The sequence below is a fragment of the Saimiri boliviensis genome, chromosome 1 (genome assembly GCF_048565385.1).
Source record: "Saimiri boliviensis isolate mSaiBol1 chromosome 1, mSaiBol1.pri, whole genome shotgun sequence".
Lineage (NCBI taxonomy): Eukaryota > Metazoa > Chordata > Mammalia > Primates > Cebidae > Saimiri > Saimiri boliviensis.
Window position 1 is genome coordinate 126,160,779 of NC_133449.1, and position 18,447 is coordinate 126,179,225.

Genomic DNA, 18,447 nt, shown 5'->3' on the forward strand with positions numbered 1-18,447 from the left:
TGTTTAGTAGAGATGCAGTGCCACCGTATTGGCCAGGCTGGTCTCGAACTCCTGACCTCACTATCTGCCCGCCTCGGCCTCCCATGGTGCTGGGATTACAGATGTGAGCCACTGTGTCCAACCAATGTACCTTATTAAGGTGGGAAGGTTCCCTTTCATTTCTAGTTTACTGAGTTATTTTTAATGAATGGATGTTGAATTTTGTCAAATGCCTTTTTTCATCAGTTGATATGATCATGTGCTTTTTTCTTTTTTAGACTATTAATATTGTGGATTACATTGATTCATTTTCAAATATTGAATCATCCTCATGTTCCTGGAAAACCTCTCTTGATGTGGTATATTATTCTTTTTATACATCAAAGGATTCAGTTTGCTAATATTTTGTTGAGAAATTTGCATCTATGTTTATGAAAAATATTGGTTGGGACTATTCAGGTTATCTTTTTCACTTCGGAATAATTTGGGTAGTTTGTAATTTTTCAGGAACTGGTCCATTTATAGAAGTTGTTGAATTTGTGTGGAAAGACTTGTTCATAATATCCTCTTTATATCCTTTTAATGTCTGGAAGGTTAGTACTTATTTCCTTCCTGATACTGGTAATTTATGTCTTCTCTCTCTTTTTTTTTTAATTTTTAATTTTTTTTTTGAGATGGGGTCTTGCTCTGCTGCCCAGGCTGAAGTGCAGTGGTATGACCATGGCTCACTGCAGCCTCAGCTTCCCAGGCTCAACTGATCCTCCCACCTTGACCTCCCGAGCAGCTGGTCTACAGGTGCATGCAACCACGCCTGGCTAATTTTTTTGTAGAGACAAGCTCTTACTATGTTGCCCAGGCTGGTCTCCAACTCCTGGGCTCCAGCAATCCATTTGCCTCAGCCTCTGAAAGTGCTAGGATTACAGGCATGAGCCACTGCACTCAGACCATCAAGTGAATTTTTAATTTTAGGTATTGTTTTGTTCAAGCTTAGATGTTCCATTCGGTTCTTTTATTATAGTTTTTAATTTTTCTACTAAGATTCTCATCTTTTATGCTTTTTTTCTTTATTTCTTTCAAAGTGTTAGTAATAGTTGTTTTAAAGTTATTTTCTAATAATTCTAACAATAAACGTCTAATAATTCTGCTTATGCTTTATCTCTTTATTATGATCACATTTTCTTGCTTCTCATGTCTTTTTATCTTTTATTTGTTGGACATTGTGAAACGTATATTGTAGGGAATGGATTATATTGTTTTAATAAAAATGCTAACAAATTTTAGTTTGGCAGATAGTTAAATTATTGGCCAATCCACGTGATCTCCACAGAGTTTATTGTAGGTTTTGTTAGAGTAGGTTTGTTTTGACTTTGTCCTTGAGTCTAGAACATGCACTTACTCAAGGATGTGGTTCATACTTCTAAAGCATAGCTTTTCTGCGGTTTCAGCTAACACCTGAGTTGCTTAGGGAGTTATCTCCAGTCCGGCTGAGCCAGTACTACAGTTTTCCCATCACTGTGTGAATTCTTGTATGTCTTTTCAGCTCTCTGTCTCCCTACCCACCTCTTCCCTTGCAGAAAGCTGCTCTCCTCTGAGCCTCATAGAATCTCATTCTAAGCATGTGTAGCCTAGCCCTTGGCCAAGGCCCTCACTCAGCGAACTTCCACTCCGACTTCTGGGCCCACTCTTAGTTTCTTCCTCTCCAGGACTCTGCTCTGAAAATTCCACCTGCCTTAACAGCCCAAACTGATATCTGCCTTGTCAGCTCAGCAAGACTGCTGCTCCCTGGCTTGTGCGTCACCTCCCTGTGCTGTGGTCTGGAAAATACCTCCAGGCAGATATCCAGGGCGAATATGCAGCTCCCTTCAGTTCCCCTGCTTTCAAAAATTGCACCCCTGTGCTGTACTCCAAAGCCTGAAAACATTTTCCTCATCTATTTCTTGCAGTGTTCAGGTTGTTTGCACTGGGACAGTAAGCCTGACACTCACTATCCCATCATAACTGAAAGCATAAGTGTCATCAGTATGTTTTCTTCTTAACTGGTTATAATTGACATACAACAAAATGCACTGATGTTCAATGTTCAGTTCAGTGAGTTTTGATGACCATATATACCCTTGTAACAACCGCCCACTGTATTGCTTTCTTTCACAATGCATTAGTGCTGCCTGTTCTAGAACTTTGTTAAATGGAATCATGCAGTTTAAACTCCTTTACATCTGGCTTTTTGCTTAGTATAATATTTTTGAAATGTGTGCATGTTGTTGCATATATCAACAGTTCATCCCTTTTTAATGGAGAATAATATCCCATTGCGTAAATGTCCCACAGTTCAATGTTTCTGTTTATTGTTTGGATAGTTGCCAGTTTGGGACTATTAAGAATAAAGCTACTATGAATATACTTGCAAAAGTCTTTTTGTGGATGTATATCTTTTGTCCTGGGTACATAAGTCATAAGGCTCATGTATGTTTTAGCTTTATAGGAAACTGCCAAGGAGTTCTGAAGAACTGTTACACCAGTTTACACTTAAATCAATAATATATTGGAGTTCCAGTTGCTCCACATCCTCACTAACATTTAGTGTTATTGGTCTTTTTGAGACAATAGATGGTTGGATATTTTGCATTTTGCATTGGGTCACCTGAATTTTTCTGATGATTAATGCTGTCAAGCACCTTTTCCTGTGCTTATTGGACAGTTGTATATCTTCTTTTGTGAAGTGTCCTTGTCTTTTGCCTGTTTAAAAAATTGAGTTATGCTAGGCATAGTGGCACATGCCTGTAGTCCCAGCTACTCAGGAGGCAGAGGTAGGAGGATCACTTGAGCCCAGGAGTTCTGGGCTATAGTGTGCTATGCCAATCGGGTGTCCAAACTAAGTTTGGCATCAATATGGTGATCTCCCAGGAGTGGGGGACCACCAGTTTGCCTAAGGAGGGGTGAACTGGCCCAGGTTGGAAATGGAGCAGGTCAAAACTCCTGTGCTGATCAGTAGTGGGATCGCACCTGTGAATAGCCACTGCACTCCAGCCTGGGCAACATAGCGAGACCCCATCTCTTAAAAAAATTGAGTTATTAGTCTTATTAAGTTCATTTGTAGAAGTTTATTGTGTATTCTGGAAATGAGTCCTTTGACAGATACATGTACTGGAGATATGTTTTTCCAGTCTATGACTTTTGAGTTTCTTAATGACTTTATTATAAGGTTTGCCTCTATGCTTATATTTGTCATTGATTTTCTTTCTCTTTTTTTTTTTTTTTTTTTTTTTTTTTTTTTTTTTTGAGATGAAGTCTCACTCTGTTGCTCAGGCCGGAGTGCAGTGGTGCAATCTCAGCTGACTCCAAGCTCCAGCCTCCTGGTCTCAAGTGAATCTCATGCCCCACTCTCCCAAGTAGCTGGGATTACAGGCATGCGCCACCACACCCAGCTATTTTTTTTTTTTTTTTGTATTTTGTATTTTTAATAGAGACAGGGTTTTCCATGTTGGCCAGGCTAGTCTCAAACTCCTGACCTCAAGTGATCCACCCACTTTGGTCTCCCAAAGTGCTGGGATTACAGGTGTCAGCCACTGCACCCAGCCTGTCATTGATTTCTACTCTTATTTTTATTATGTTCTTTCTTCTTTTTACTTTGATTTTAATTTGTTGGGCATTTTTTAGATTCTGACTTTTAAATATAGAAGCTTATGTCATCGCTTTTACACCTATCTTCTTTTCTAGTAAAGGAATTGAAAGCAATAAGTTTCCATCTAAGCACAGCTTTACCTGCTTCTGGCAAATTTTGATACGCTGTTTTTTTCATCATTCAATTCAAAATATCTCAAAATGTGATCACCTTGCAGTGTATTCTCTGACCTATGAGCTAATTAGAAATGTATTGTTTATTTCCAACAACTTGAGATTTTCTAAATATCTTTATCTGAATTTTAACTTAATATTATTATGGTAAGAGTCTGTGTTCCAGCATCTGATATATCTTGGTAACCACAGGGTATGCTCTTGAAAAGAATGTGTAATCTACAACTATACAGTAACAGTGTTCTATAATATTCATTAGGTCAAATTGGTTGATGGTGTTTTTCAAATCTTTTATATCGTCACTTGTCATATTTACTGGAAAAGGATGCTAAAATCTTCCAATTATGATTGTAGCTTAATTATTTTTCTCTCTGATTTTTTTTTTGCCTCAGGTATTTAAAAACTCTGTTACTAGGTAATGTTTATTTCAGATTGTTCTGTCTTCTTGATGAATTAATCCTTATATCATTATAAAACATCCAGCTTTCTTAATGTTTTTCCATTCTTTTACTCTAAATCTGTGTCTCTTTTTTTTCTTGTTTTTTTTTTTTTGTGTGTGTTTTTGTTGTGTGTTTTTTGGGGTTTTTTTTTGTTGTTGTTGTGTGTTTTTTGTTTGTTTGGTTTTTTTTTTTTTTTGAGATGGAGTCTCAGGCTCTGTCGCACAGGCTGGAGTACAATGGCATGATCTCAGTTCACTGCAACCTCTGCCTCCTGGGTTGAAGCGATTCTTCTGCCTCAACCTCCTGAGTAGCTGGGATTACAGGTGCCCGCCACCTCATCTGGCTTATTTTTGTGTTTTAGTAGAGATGGGGTTTCACCGTGTTAGCCAGGATGGTCTCAAACTCCTGACCTCAGGTGATTCACCCACCTTGGCCTCCCAAAGTGCTGGAGTTACAGGCGTGAGCCACAGCACCTGGCCTAAATCTGTCTGTGTCATGAGTATCCCTCTTGTAAAGAGCATATAGTTGAATCTTGCTTTTCCACCCAGTCTGAAAAGTTGACCGCTTAATCAAAGGATTCTTACTGTCCATCCATGCACACTGCTGTGTGAACATCTGCTCCATGGCACAGTTCTCCTGGGTATGCAGCTTCCATATTTTGCCTACCCATTCTGCCTGACATGGACCCTGAGTTGCCTCCAACTCTCCCACCAAAAATGCTGTTGCTGTGAGCATCCTTGTGCAGACCCCTCGGCTGGGGAAGAGTCTGTGCGGGATGCTTGCCCAGTATGGGATGCCGGTTTGCAGGGTTTGCCTATACTTAATTTGACTAAGGATTCCAGATTCCACAGTATGTCTATACGGTGATGGGAATGATCCAGAAGAGAGGAAAAGACAATGAGGAAAGAGTGGGAGACCTGCTGGTACCACTTGCCTGGGTAGGCGAGAGGGGTCAGGACTCACTGCACAAGCGGCAGGTTTGCTTTCACTGGGAGCAGGCACATACCAGCCACGGAGCTGGCAGAGGTGCAGACATCTGGGCCAGGTGCTGGCAGGTGGGTAGGTGTGGGGTGAGGGCTTGGGGAAGTTTTCCTCCATAGCTTCTATCTTCTCAGGGAAGTGGAAAGCAACCTGAGAATAAGGATGAGGGAGGAGATACTGGAAACTTAAAGGGAAGGAAGGTATGAAATAGTTATCTTGGAGACTGGGAGCATGTGTGGACCAAGGAAACAGCGCAATTGCTGAGCAGCTTTCAGGGCACTCTTGTGGTTAGTGAGAGTGGGCAGTGCAGGCTGTCTTTCCCACTACGCTCTCAGGAGAGGCCTGGGTATGGACCAAGCTCAGCACAGGACCGGTGCCCAGCACCATGCCAGGCACTACGGGCACAGGACAAGCTGTGCAGGACAGCTGCTCCTTAAAAGCTCGCTGTGCAGTGGGAGAGGCAGCAGCCAGCAGCAGCCATGCGGGTGATCATGGATCACCACCATCCATTCTGTGTGGCCCAGGGGAAATGGGGTGACTGTGCAGGGGGAGCGTGTGTCCTGAGTCGGTGGGAAGGTGGTGCTCTCTAGTTATGTGAGGATGCTGCTCAGCAAGGTGTGGGCACTCAGTGCCGTTTCAGCCCTAGCTTTATTTTTCATTGTAAAAGTGATGCATGTCACACCAAAAGAAATTCGAAAAATGTTTTTTTAAATCATAAATAAAAAAGTAAATTCACCTGAAATTGCATCTCCTCCGCAAAGGTAGCCATGGATAGTTCACATTTTTGTGTATTTAAAGAAAAGGTCTGGTACCTGCTCCCAGAGCCCTGGAGGTCTAGCCTCCTACCCAGATGTGAATGACGCCCCTTTGCCAGATGTAGCTGAACAGTATCACCTGAGGCCAAGGGAGGCGCCTTCTCCATTCCTGGGAGAAGTCAAGGAGGACCACATGGAGGAGTGGACTAGGAATGGATCTTGAAGTTCAAGGGTCCCTCATGCCTGTCTTGCTGTCTTTCCCCCTCCTGTATCCCCTTGTTCATGCCTCTCTAGGACAAGAGCAGCTCCCACCTTGTCCCACCGTGCAGCTAGCTGACAGGTGGGCACACTGCCGGGGCTGTGACTGGGAGGCCCACCCTGTTGTGGGCAGGAAAGCAGAGGCACAGCTCTTGCATGGGCCACTCAGTCACAGCCCCTTGGTTTGCGCAGTGCACAGCCTGTGTGGCTGTACATGGTAGTCATGCAAGGAGAGTTCCTCCATCCACTATTTCATCCCATGTCCTGGCATCTGCCCACACTGCAGCAAGACGGAGGAACAGGGCTATAGGCCTTACCCTCTCTGGTCTGTGTCCCACTCCAGATAGCAGCGACAGTGAGCTAGAGCTGTCCACGGTGCGCCACCAGCCAGAGGGGCTGGACCAACTGCAGGCCCAGACCAAGTTCACCAAGAAGGAGCTGCAGTCCCTCTACAGGGGCTTCAAGAACGTGAGTGTTCCCCATTCCCCTGGGAAAGACCTTGGAGACCCTGGCCCAGAGAGACCAGGAAACTTCTTCACGCCACACTAAATATCCCAGGGGCATCAAAGGGGCTATGTGTTGTGGGAATGCTGTCTAGCAGGGGCACACCCCAGAATGATCCTTGCTGAAGCTGCCACGTTCCTCCTTCTGTGTCTCTGCTGCTGGTACAGAGGAGGGAGGTATGGGGGAGCAGCCATTCCCTTCCTATTCACCTCGATCCCTCTCACCCCATCCCTGCCTGGGCTTTCTGAAATCCAGGCCAGGGGGCCCCAGCAGTGCCACAGGCAGCGGGCAGCCCCCAAGGGGGTGGAGAAAGGCCAGTCCCATGGAGCCGGGCTTGGAGCTGGGGGTGGCCGAGTGCTGAGAGGGTGCCTTCCTGCTGCAGGAGTGTCCCACGGGCCTGGTGGATGAAGACACCTTCAAACTCATTTACTCACAGTTCTTCCCTCAGGGAGGTGAGTCCGAGGCCGGGGAGCCCTGCTGTGTCCCAATGAGGAGGGAGGGGACCCTCCTGCTGCCCCTTGCATCCTAGAAGCTTGGTGCTGCCCCTGTCCTGTGGGAAGCAGGGACTGCCAGCCAGGACACAGCATCCCCAGCTGGGGTTGCCTGGGCTGTGAGATCAACCACCAGGCAGCACTGACATACCCCAGCCTCTTCCTTACCCTCCCCAGATGCCACCACCTATGCACACTTCCTCTTCAACGCCTTTGACGCCGACGGGAACGGGGCCATCCACTTTGAGGTAGGTCCTCGAGGATTCCTCCCACGTGTCCTGCTCCGGTGGCTGCAGGGGTGAATCCCTGCCCTAGCATCACTCTCAGGGCTGTTGAGAGAGCCATGGTCCTGCTTGGAAAGGATCTGGTGTGTCACCCTGGGACCAAGTGGATGTAGCTGGCCCTGAGCTGGTGAGGTCTGGGGTGTTTGACTTTGCTGGGCCGGTACCACATTCTCAGCCTTTTCTTCCATTCAAGAGTTTTTATCCAGCTCTGTCCAACCAAGGGAGCCCCCGAGGCACAGAGGGGTGGTAGTGACCAATCAAGAATTTGCCTTTTCAAAGGGTTCAGGGCTTAACTCTGAGGCCTAGTTTGCTAATAGTGGGATGTGAGACCTCCAGCTTCAGAATTTACTCCTCGTTGCCCAGAAATAGGCCAGAAATATCTAGAAAACATCCCAGCCTGAGCAGCCTCCAGGGCTCATCCCAGCTGGGCACTGAGAGTAAAGCCTGGTGTTACCCCCCAGTGGAAGGAGAAGCCTGCCCCCACCCAGACAGCTTCCCTGCAGGGGCCTGGCCTGGGATCCTCCCCAGCCCTGCCACACGGGATCGTTGGAGAGAGGCCCCATCCGTGGAGCGCAAGACTCTAAAAATAGCTGTAGGCGAAAAGCTGAAACCGCCTTGGGCAGGAAAACCTTGCTGAGAGCCGGCCTGATCGATACACCAACAGCTCAGCTTCCAGACCAAGGGCAGCTAACAGGAAAGCACAGAGAAGCACATGGGGCCAGAAGGCCCCGGCCACAGGGGGTAATAATAACTCATCGATAAACCTGCGAGGGTTATTTTTATGCTGCAGGCCTGCCAGGCACACCGACACTCCCCGCCTGCCCTGTGACCACAGGACCCCTCCACTCTGAGCCACACTCAGGGCTCTGCATGTAGAAGCAGCCAGTGTTTTCAAATCTTGTTTTCAGCAATACCTGAAATACCAACCCCACAGCACACAGAAAACACCCGGTCAGCTCAGAGGAGCCTAGGGAAGACCATGGTCCTTTCCCTGCGCCTCCCTCCTGGGGTGTCCTTTAAGAGGTGCCTGAGGCTTCAGGCAGTAAAGCATCATTAGGAATCAGTGTAAGGGAGCAGGCAGCCAGGAGTGGTTTTCCTTGTTCCGGAATGAGAAGACTCAGAGGCTTAGCAGGGCCCCTGTGCAAGGGCATGGCCGGTGCTCGGGAGGCTCGCAGTCGCCCCTTCCACTCCTGTGGCCATCTCCCTCACTCCCCCGAGGGACAGCCTTGTGGCCCTTTAAGGAAGCAGGGGGCAGCCCTTTGGGCTGGGTCTGTCAGTGGCTGAGCTGCGTCCCCTCTGCTGGGCACCTTCTCAGAAGGTCGCTCATCCCTGCCATCTTCCGGACCTTCTGTGGCTTCTCTGCACATGAAGCGAAGTTCCTCTGGTTTCACACAGGTACATTTACCTTGAGGAACTTCTTGATTTCAAAGTGTTCTGCTCTGGAAAGGAGGAGGGCGCAAGCCCCCATGGCCCCATCCTGGGAGCCCCACAGCTGGGATCCCAGTGGTCACAAAGGATCCTGCCAGGAGTGGAGGCACCAAATCTGGTCTGAAAGACCCACCAGCCATATTCACTGCCAGGCCTTAGCCTCCCACATACGCCTATGATGCAAGGCAAGCCGGCGTGACACTGTCTGCAATGGTCCTGTCCCTGTTTGTATTCTTAGAGACAAGATACATGTTAGTTACAGTTTGTGGATTTGGTAAAAGATAATATACCCTCCCTCTCCTCACCAAAAAGAATACCCAAAAAGACCAAATCGGAAAACATGAGACCTCAGCAGAGCCAAGCGGGTGATGCCGTCCCACATCCCACCTCTGAATGGCTCCTGCTCCCAGCCCCGCAGACCTTCTGGGATTTGCCAGAGGCAGGGAGCCCCGTGCAAGCAGCGCCACACACAGATTTGCTGAACGCTCTGGCCACCAGGGCCTTGCTCATGCAACTCATCTAGCTTGCCAGAGACATAAAAAGCTTCTAGAACAATTCCATAGACCTTCGGGGCCTCTCCAGTGCCCAGGATCAAGTCAGGCCCAGCTTGGAAGTAGCATCCACGCGTAGGTACCTCTGGAGGTGTGGCTGCTCCTCTTACCTCCCCTGGCAGCAAACTGCTCCATTGCCAAGCAGCATCCAGGGCAGTGTGAGGGCAGGCCTTCGAGCTTGGCAACCACATGCGCCTCCCAGCCCCTCTCTGAGCACCTGCTCCGGGCTCTGCTGGGCAGCCCTCCTGTACGCTCTGGTGCACCTTCACCCAGAAGTGTGCTGTGTCCCTGCTGGAGCCCTCACCCTGCCTAGGCCCTGCCATGGGGACAGCTGTAGAGCAGAGGCTGTGGATGTGACAGGATTCCTGCACTTTGGCATTCAGAGCGTGGAGTTACAACTTGCCATGGTTGCACTGTGGGTGGCCAAAGAATTTAGAACCAGCGTGCCATCAGACATGGGCTGGCTGGACTTGGGGTCATCTGTGTGTTATCTTTACAAATGGAGACTAGCCAGTGTCCCAGCGGGACATTCCCACCATCTCCTAATGCTGTCACTACCGTACCCAACACACTGAGAGAGGCTAAGGGACACTGGATGGGGACATTCCTCAGTTGCTAGCAGCGGGCTCTGCAGCTTCTCCGCTGTAGACCCACAGACCACCTGACAGGCCATGCCAGCTGAAGACAAGGCGGAGGACAGTGGTGCCCGCCCAGGGTCTACAGGAGAACACTGTGCTCCACGCTTTTGCTGCCCACTGGGAAGGCCTGTCTGACCCGGGGCTTCAGGGATAACTTAAAATCTTTACTAGTGTGTAAACCATGCCCAAGCTTCAGTGGTTATTACTCCCTAAACTTGGCCATAATAGAAATGTAACAATTTTTTTTAATTTTTTAATTTTTTAATTTTTTTAATTTTTAAGTTTTTAATTTTTAATTTTTAAGTTTTTTAATTTTTAATTTTTTGTTTTATTTTTAGACAGGCTGGAGTACACTGGCACCATCATAGCTCACTGCAGCTTTGGCCTCCTGGACTCAAGTGATCCTCCTACGTCGGCCTCCCGAGTAGGTAGGACTACAGGCACATGCCACCATGCCTGGCTAATTTTTTTATTTTAATTGTTGTAGATGCAGGGTCTCACTTTGTCGCCTAGGGTAGTCTTGAAATCCTGGCCTCAAGCCACTCTGCTGTCTCAGCCTCCCAAAATGCGAGGATTGCAGGTGTGAGCCACAACACCTGGGTGTTTCTCCTTTAAAATATTTTCATTGGCTGGGTGCCTGTAATCCCAGCACTTTGGGAGGCTGAGGTGGGCAGATCATCTGAGGTCAGGAGTTTCAGACGGACCTGACCAACATGGTGAAACCCTGTCTCTACTAGAAATGCAAAAAAATTAGCCAGGCGTGGTGGCAAGCGCCTGTACCCCCAGCTGCTCAGGAGGCTGAGGCAAGAGAATCACTGGCAGAGGGTGCAGTGAGCTGAGAATGTACCACTGCACTCCAGCCTGGGTGACAGAGTGGGATTGTGTCTCAAAAAAATTTTTTTCGTTGTCTTCAGTTCTGCACACACATGACTGGAGTCCATCAGATTCTCAGGGTGCACATGGGAAACCAGCAGGTGACCACCTTGTCCGCTGTAGGCAGGCGCCAGTGCTTGTTTTCATGTCCCCAGGAGGATCCTTTCTCTTTTCAAACCCATGCTGTGAGAATTTGGGACTCTCTCAGACACACACCTTTCCCATCCCCCAGCCCCCCACCCATCCCCTAGGAGGCTGAGGTGGGTGGATCGCTTGAGCCCCGGAGTTTGGGACTGCAGTGAGCCCAGCTTTCCAACAGACTCTAGGCTTCAGGTTGGATAAGGCCTTGGTTTACTCTGGTCTGTGAACTGGAGCCCTCGCTGAGCTTGCCGTCCACTGCAGTGATGTCTTTTTCCTTTGCCTATAGTTAACATTGGTTCTGATGACGCGTTTGCCCAGCGTTCTGTGACCTCATTATTCATTTAACCCAGGCCCTTCTCCAGTCATCTGAACCCTCTGCCGGGCATCTGCCTGAGGAGGTCCCCACAACCTGCCACGGCTCCATCCTCGCTGGGGCCTGGTGCCCTCTGGGGCCTCCTCCCATCTCTGCTGGGCTGGGCTTCCTGGTTCTGGGATCCCTGATCTTCCTCTCCCTTGCTTTACTCTCTGTGTGTTCAGAGGCTCACCACCCAGCCGCTTCCTATAAAAGAGGATGTGGGCTGTAACTTTGGAGCCTTTGAGCACCTGGGAGTGTCTTTATTCTGTTCTTACTCTTGCTTGAACTGTCGTAGGGACCCACACTCCCAGGGGAAGCTGTTCTCCTTCAGAGCAGGGATGGCGTTGTTCCCTGGGCCTCCTGTCCCAGGTGCTGCTGCAGAGCAGGTGCTGCTGCTGACTCTCACCCATGAATGGGACCCGATTTTGCTTTTTCTGTTTGGCTTTGCTTTTCTCTCTGAAAGTTTATAAGATCCTCTCTTTGTACCCAATTTGCTGCAATTTCACCATGATCTGTGCCTGCAGCTAAACTACATACTGTTTTCATGCATTGTGCCAAGCCCTGATCTTTCACAGTGATGGAGGCTTGGACTCCACCTGGCAGGGTGTGAAGAGCCAGTTCTCAGTGATCTCGTGGTCAAAGCGAAAGGCGTGCGCATCTTGGTGAAACCGTTTTACACTATTTTGCTTTATAAATACTAGGAAGGGAGGGGGTTGCACATTTTTCTCGGGAGCTCTAGACTGAAGCTCAAAGCCTAATTCCAAAGAAACTTTTCATATTTATTCACCCTGAAATAAGAGATTTTAATTTGAGCTGACAATCCACCATGTCATTAGAATTAAAATCCTGTAGACACTGGAAAATCTCCACTTCCTTTCTGGGAAATCTTTTCTGATTGCTGTGACCCACTTTCCTCCCATGCTTCCCGAGCCGCCTGCGTCCCCCTTTGGCCCTCTGGAGTGCACCTCTCATTTTCCTCTTTTCTCCCCTATATTCCAGCTGTTTGCCGTCTCATTCCACTTCATGGAAGATTTCATTTGCTCTCCCAACCTTTCTTCTAAGTCTGTCATTTTGCTTGCTTATTTTTAATTTCTAAGAGCTCTTTCTTTTTTCCAGTTACTACTTTTTTATGGCATCCTATTATTTTAGTGATGCAAGATTTATAATCTCTCAACCGAATAGTTTTTGTTCTTCCAAATCACTTTCATCTGTTTCTCTCTCATGGTACAGACTTCCTCCAATCCCAAAAATCTAACACTTGAGGGGCCTCAGACCTTGGTGCATGGACCTGTCTCTCGCACTTTGACTGACCTCTATCCCATTTTGCTGAGACAGCCCTTTTCTGACCCCTTTCTTTCAGAGTAGCCTGGGAGGACCCCAGGGTGCAGAGAGGGCTTCACCTTTAAACCTTCCAAGAGGTGGGGGAAAGACCAGCTTTCTACCAACTGCTGTAACAAAACAGCTGAAGTTGTCACAGGAAACCATTTGAACAGTCATATTTTGTCACATTAATAATAAAGTGTCACATGCCAGAGGTGATGGCCATACACAGCATGTCATGACTCGAGTTGAGCACCAGGGTTGGGCAAGATGGCCCTGGGATTACCCCTGTAATCCCAGCACTTTGGAAGGCCGAGGCAGGAGGATGACTTGAGGCCAGGAGTTGGAGACCAGCATGGACAACATAGCAAGACTCCATCTCTCTAAGTATGAAATAAATTAGCCAGGCATGGACTACTACAAGTGGTACCAGCTACTCAGGAGGCTGAGGTGGGAGGATCGCTTGAGCCTGGGAGTTTGGGACTGCAATGAGCTGTAATCATGCCACTGCATTCCAGCCTGGTGACAGTCTGAGGATCTGTCTCTAAAAAGAAGACCCAAAAAATAAAAAGCTGAGCATCATTCCTCTAGCTTTTTAAGCTGGAAGTTTTCAAGCACCTTTGCCATGCAGATGTTTGTCAGACTAAAAGTAGAGCACCTCCTTTATTAAAAGAGCACCCCCAGGCTTCTCTGGTGGCAGCACTGCATTAAATGGGTCTCGAACACCATATATATTTAAATAACTTTATTTGACATCAAATAAAAATATCAGTTACCATGCCACTCCTGTCTCACTCACCCAGATACATGCACGTGCACTCACACTGGTTTACACATTCACACAGGTGCACAACCATGCATGTGCCCACACACGGGCACACACTCGCCCTGTGCTGACCTGAATGGATGCCATCGGCCTATTAGGGAGGCTCTGCACCTGTGGAGGTGTGAATTTCAGTGGAAGCCACACAGCAACTAGAACTAGAATCTGGGCGTTGGATTGTCACGCCCCGCCCTCCCTTTCCCCCATAGGACTTTGTGGTTGGCCTCTCCATCCTGCTTCGGGGCACAGTCCACGAGAAGCTCAAGTGGGCCTTTAATCTCTACGACATTAACAAGGATGGCTACATCACCAAAGAGGTAGTGGGGGGCTGGGGGCGGGGCTGTCCCCTCCTCCCCTCCTGTTGTTCCACCCCCCGCCGCTCTTTCTCCCCATTCCTGCTGCCCACCTGTCTTCTCCCCCTCTCCATCCAGAGACTGGCCCTGGGGACAGCAGCCAGTGGCTGTCCTCCTTTCCCGGGCTCTAGGCCCTGGACACCCAGGTGTGGAGTGTGGGCTGGTGCCCTGCACTGCACAGCTCATTCCAGCTCAGCAAGTGTTCTCTGTCATCCTGTCTTACCCAGAAGGCCTGAGGGAGACTCAAGTGGAGAAGCCAGAGGTCCTGGCCTTGGCCCCCACCAAGTGAAGGGGGCAGTTTAGTCCCTTAAGGTAGGGGTGGAGACGGGAGCCCCCCCATGAGATCCCTCAGACAGGTTTTGTTTGGTTCAAGCACTTTTTCTGCTGCGGTGTCACCTTTTGGAGATATGCACATGACAATCCATCCCCCACTCTTCTGGGAGATGAGCTTCCCCTAGAGTCAGAAGCTCGTGCTGGGTTTCCTGGAAGGCTCCTCTCCCCAGCTCGTCCAGCCCCTTGTACTCACTCGTCACTGCCCTGGAGGTGCCCTGCACCCTTGGATGCTGCCCTTTGGGCCCTCGGAGCCACCCCAGCCTTGCAGCAGGCTCACACTAGCCTCCCCCTCCAGGAGATGCTGGCCATCATGAAGTCCATCTATGACATGATGGGCCGACACACCTACCCCATTCTGCGGGAGGATGCGCCAGCAGAGCATGTGGAGAGGTTCTTCCAGGTGAGCAAGCACCAGCCCCTGCCCAGGGAGAGGAGCCCGGCAGAGGAAGCAGCTCTTACCCTTGGGACAACCTTGGAAAGTGGCTTGCCGCTCCGAGCACCCCCACTGCCCACAAAGAGGTTAAACTTGCGCATCCAATCTGGCTGGTTGTCAAAACCCCTGAGAAGGGAACCACCGCTCTGCCCTATGGACCTCATCTGGGGGCCAGGGCTGGGGATCCCAAGGCAGCTGATCCCGGGCTGGAGCTCTGTGCCTCCTGAGAGCTGTGTGGCTCCTCCAGGGAGCCACTCTGGGACAGGAGTGGGTTGGGGCCTTCACCTGTATGCATGGGGGCTGCAGAGACTGCAGGCTTTGCCTCCCACTTGCTGGGGCCACTAGACATAGGCCATCCTGTGACTCTGTTGCTCCGTCTGCCCTGGCTGCCTGTCAGGGAGGTGAGGGGTCAGATGAACATGGGGACAAATTCTGGGAAACCCAAGTCCAGGTAGGCTCATGGAAGTGGCCTGGGGGGCAGTGGGGAGATGCTTGGAGCCTCAGCAGTGGGGTGGAAGGTAACTATGGAGGGTGCGTTATGTGGCCTGGATCCAGAGTAGGGACAGAGTAGGCAGAGGGGACAAGTTGGGGTGGAGGGAGCCCACCACCTACCCGTGACTGCTGCATCCTCAGGTCAGGGGCAGGGCTATCTCTGTTGGGCACAGACTCACCTTGGGCATGGTTTGGCTTGCAGAAAATGGACCGGAACAAGGACGGGGTGGTGACCATTGAAGAATTCCTGGAGACCTGTCAGAAGGTAGGTGGCACAGGAGGCTGGGCCACAGTTCTCTGCAGCTCTGTGCAGAGGTGGGTGGTTGGCACTGTCCACCCCTTCCCCCATCCCAGTCCCGCCCCTGCCAGCCCAAGACATGACAGCTGTCCTTGGCCCCTCACCACCTCCTGGGCAGCCCCAAGCTCCACTCGCCCTTTTGTCTGAGTGCATCCTCCTCACGCACCCCTGCAGCCCACAGCATCCCCCCACACCCCCACACCCTTCCTCAGCCCCACCCTGGAGAGCGCCTCAATTCAGGGGCAGACATGGGGCCAGCCAGAGGGAGAGAATCACTGAAGGGAGGCACCGGAGCCTCCACACTGTTGCTGCTGGCCCCTCCAGAGAGCATCTTGGGGGCGAGGCACTGGGCCTCCAGCACCTCCCCTGCCCCATTCCCAAAGCAGGTCTGGTTAGCCCCTGCCTCCATTGGGGCCAGCCGGGGTCCCTTCATCGGCTTGTACCAGATGGGCTTGCAGTCAGGCGTGGCACTGAAGACAAATTGTGCCTCACCAGCTGGGGACCAGCTACTTCACCTCCCTGCCCCCTGCTCCCCTCCTCTCAGTGAGACAGACAGAGAGACAGACGGACAGACAGACAAGTTGCCAGACTCAGTCCCTGGCAGGAATCTGCTCAGCAGGGTGGTATTTGGAGCCCACCCAGCACCTGACTGGCCTCCCTTCCTCTCTCCACACAGGATGAGAACATCATGAGCTCCATGCAGCTGTTTGAGAATGTCATCTAGGACATGTCAGGATGGGTGCATGGCCATGGCCACCTCCAGCCCCAAGAAACCTCCGTCCTGCCAGGAGCAGCCTCTGAGAAACTTTTAAAAAATAGATTTGCAAAAAGTGAACAGATTACTACACACACACACACACACACACACACACACACACACACACAGAGCCATTCATCTGGGCTGGCAGAGGGGGACGGAGGTCAGGGAGGGGCTAAGTCTGGAGCCCTTCCTGGAGTCCGAGTCCTTCCGAGACCAGCGAGCCAAGACTGTCTCTTGGTTAGTGGCTGACAGAGCAGGTCTGCAGGTCACCAGCCGCTGGATGTCACCAGGAAGGGACTCAAGCACCCCTGCAGGGGAGAGCCCCATCTCCAGTGTGAGCCCATCTCGCCCCATTCTCCACTCTGCTTTCTTGCCAGCTCCGGGCCCCCCAGCCTCCTCCCCACAGCCACTCCCTGCCCACAACGTACGCTTCTAGAAAGCCCCTCACCTCAGGACCCTGGAGGGGCCGGCTGAGGGGCAGGAGAGACGGGGGTAATGGAGGCCAAGCCTGCGGCTTTCTGGAAATGCTTTCTTGGGGGCAGGCTACCCACTCTGGGGCAAGCTTGGGTGGTGAGGGGCCATTGGGCCCCATTCTCTCTCCGTTGCAGGAAGGCAGGGGTTTGAAGCTTGGGGATTGGGTCTTAGTGGAGAATCTGAGGGCACTCGGCCCGCTCCACAGGGTGGGATGAACCTCTCCTTGCCCCAGTCCTGGTTCAGTGGGAATGTGGTGGGTGGGGCTGTACACACTCGCCAGCACAAACTTCCCTCCAACGTCCTCTTAGGTCCCGGGAGGAGGCACGTGGTTCAGGGACTGGCTGCCAGGGAGCCCAGGGCAGAGCTCAGAGGGGCCTGGAAAGGGGCACCTCCCTCCTCTTCCTGCAGCACCCCTCCCATGGCCCAGTGGCTTGGCTGAGCCCCACTCCTGAAGCAGTGCCACCGTCCCTCTGCCCAGGCTTGCCCCAGCCTTGCACAAAAAGCACAAGCACCCTTAACAGCTCAGGCAAAGCCCCGGTGGGAGCCAAGCACACTGCTTCTCAGAGTCAGGCTTTCCTGCTGGCTGAGGCTTGGGCCCAGTAGCCTCAATACAGTGACCCTGGGGAGGATGCCTGGGGGGTCTGCCCTGTGCCTGAGAGCACTGGGGCCCCAAAGCCCAGCCCTAGCCCAGCCTGGCCGACCAACATTCAAAAGCACAAAGTTTCGGGACTCTGCTTGGCTGTCCCCTCCATCTGGGGACAGAAGATGCCAGCCCAAAGCTGGAGCCAATGGTAAGGGCTGAGGAGCCTGCAGCCGGGGGATCAGCAGGAGCCCTCCTGCTCCCTCCTGCTGGGGCCTCAAGGAGAAGGAACCTGGTCCCAGGCGGCACAGCCCCTCCAGGAACATTCCCACATAATACATTCCATCGGCAGCCATCCCAGCTCCACTCAGGCCTGGCCCCAGGTGCCCCAGGAGGCTAGCCCCAGAGTGAGCAGACCCTCAGAGGAAAGGTGGTATGGTGGAGGCTGTGGGAGCCCCTCGGCATTCACGCACAGCCTGGCCTCCCCCATGGAGCTGCACTGACGCCGGGCTCCAGGCCCACTGGGAGCCTCTGCCTCCAGGAGGGCATCAGCTTTCCCTGGCTCAGGGATCTCCTCCTTCCCCTCACCCCTTGCCCAGCCCTCCCAGCTTCTAGGGCCAAAGCCTTAGGAGAGTGTCACCACCACTGGCTGCACGGCCCAACAAGGAGGAGCTTCCCACACTGGGACACAGACCAGCCGCATGTCTGCATGGCAGAAGCGTCTCCCTTGGCCATGGCCTGGGAGGGTGGTTCCTGTTCTCAGCATCCACTAATATTCAGTCCTGTATATTTTAATAAAATAAACTTGACAAAGGAAAGGATTCCTGTTGGCTTTGTCCCGGCTCTAAACTTCAGCTCAGCCCTTCCCACCCCCGTTGCCATTAGCTGTGGATCCTGCCTGGGGCTGTGCTGGTAGTGACAGCTGGCCCTAGGGGCGGAGAATGCCTCATCCAATTCTCAAGCTCACAGTGTGACCTCACTGAGGCCAATGAGGAAGAGATGGGCATGGTGGCCCTTTGGGGCCCTCAAGAGAAGCGCCAGCCCTGGAGCCTCCACACAGACCCCACAGGGCAGGAGGACTTCTTGAGGCACCATGTGTATTTCATCC

At 51.0% G+C, this 18,447-nt stretch overlaps 1 protein-coding gene across 4 annotated transcripts in view; it reads left to right on the forward strand.

Annotated features, from left to right (window-relative positions):
* The window catches only part of KCNIP3 (potassium voltage-gated channel interacting protein 3), a 93,856-nt gene extending 75,699 nt beyond the window's left edge, over window positions 1-18,157 (forward strand). For 3 of the 4 annotated variants that reach the window (XM_010352012.3, XM_003941255.4, XM_074403492.1), the window contains 7 exons: window positions 6,552-6,676; window positions 7,095-7,164; window positions 7,381-7,451; window positions 13,826-13,933; window positions 14,598-14,702; window positions 15,430-15,492; window positions 16,202-18,157. In XM_010352012.3, the coding sequence (XP_010350314.1) occupies window positions 6,552-6,676; window positions 7,095-7,164; window positions 7,381-7,451; window positions 13,826-13,933; window positions 14,598-14,702; window positions 15,430-15,492; window positions 16,202-16,249 (590 nt within the window). In that variant the 3' untranslated portion in view covers window positions 16,250-18,157. The remainder of the gene's footprint in view (window positions 1-6,551; window positions 6,677-7,094; window positions 7,165-7,380; window positions 7,452-13,825; window positions 13,934-14,597; window positions 14,703-15,429; window positions 15,493-16,201) is intronic. The other variant, XM_074403493.1, reaches the window with a different exon arrangement.
* Window positions 18,158-18,447: the final 290 nt, after the last annotated feature.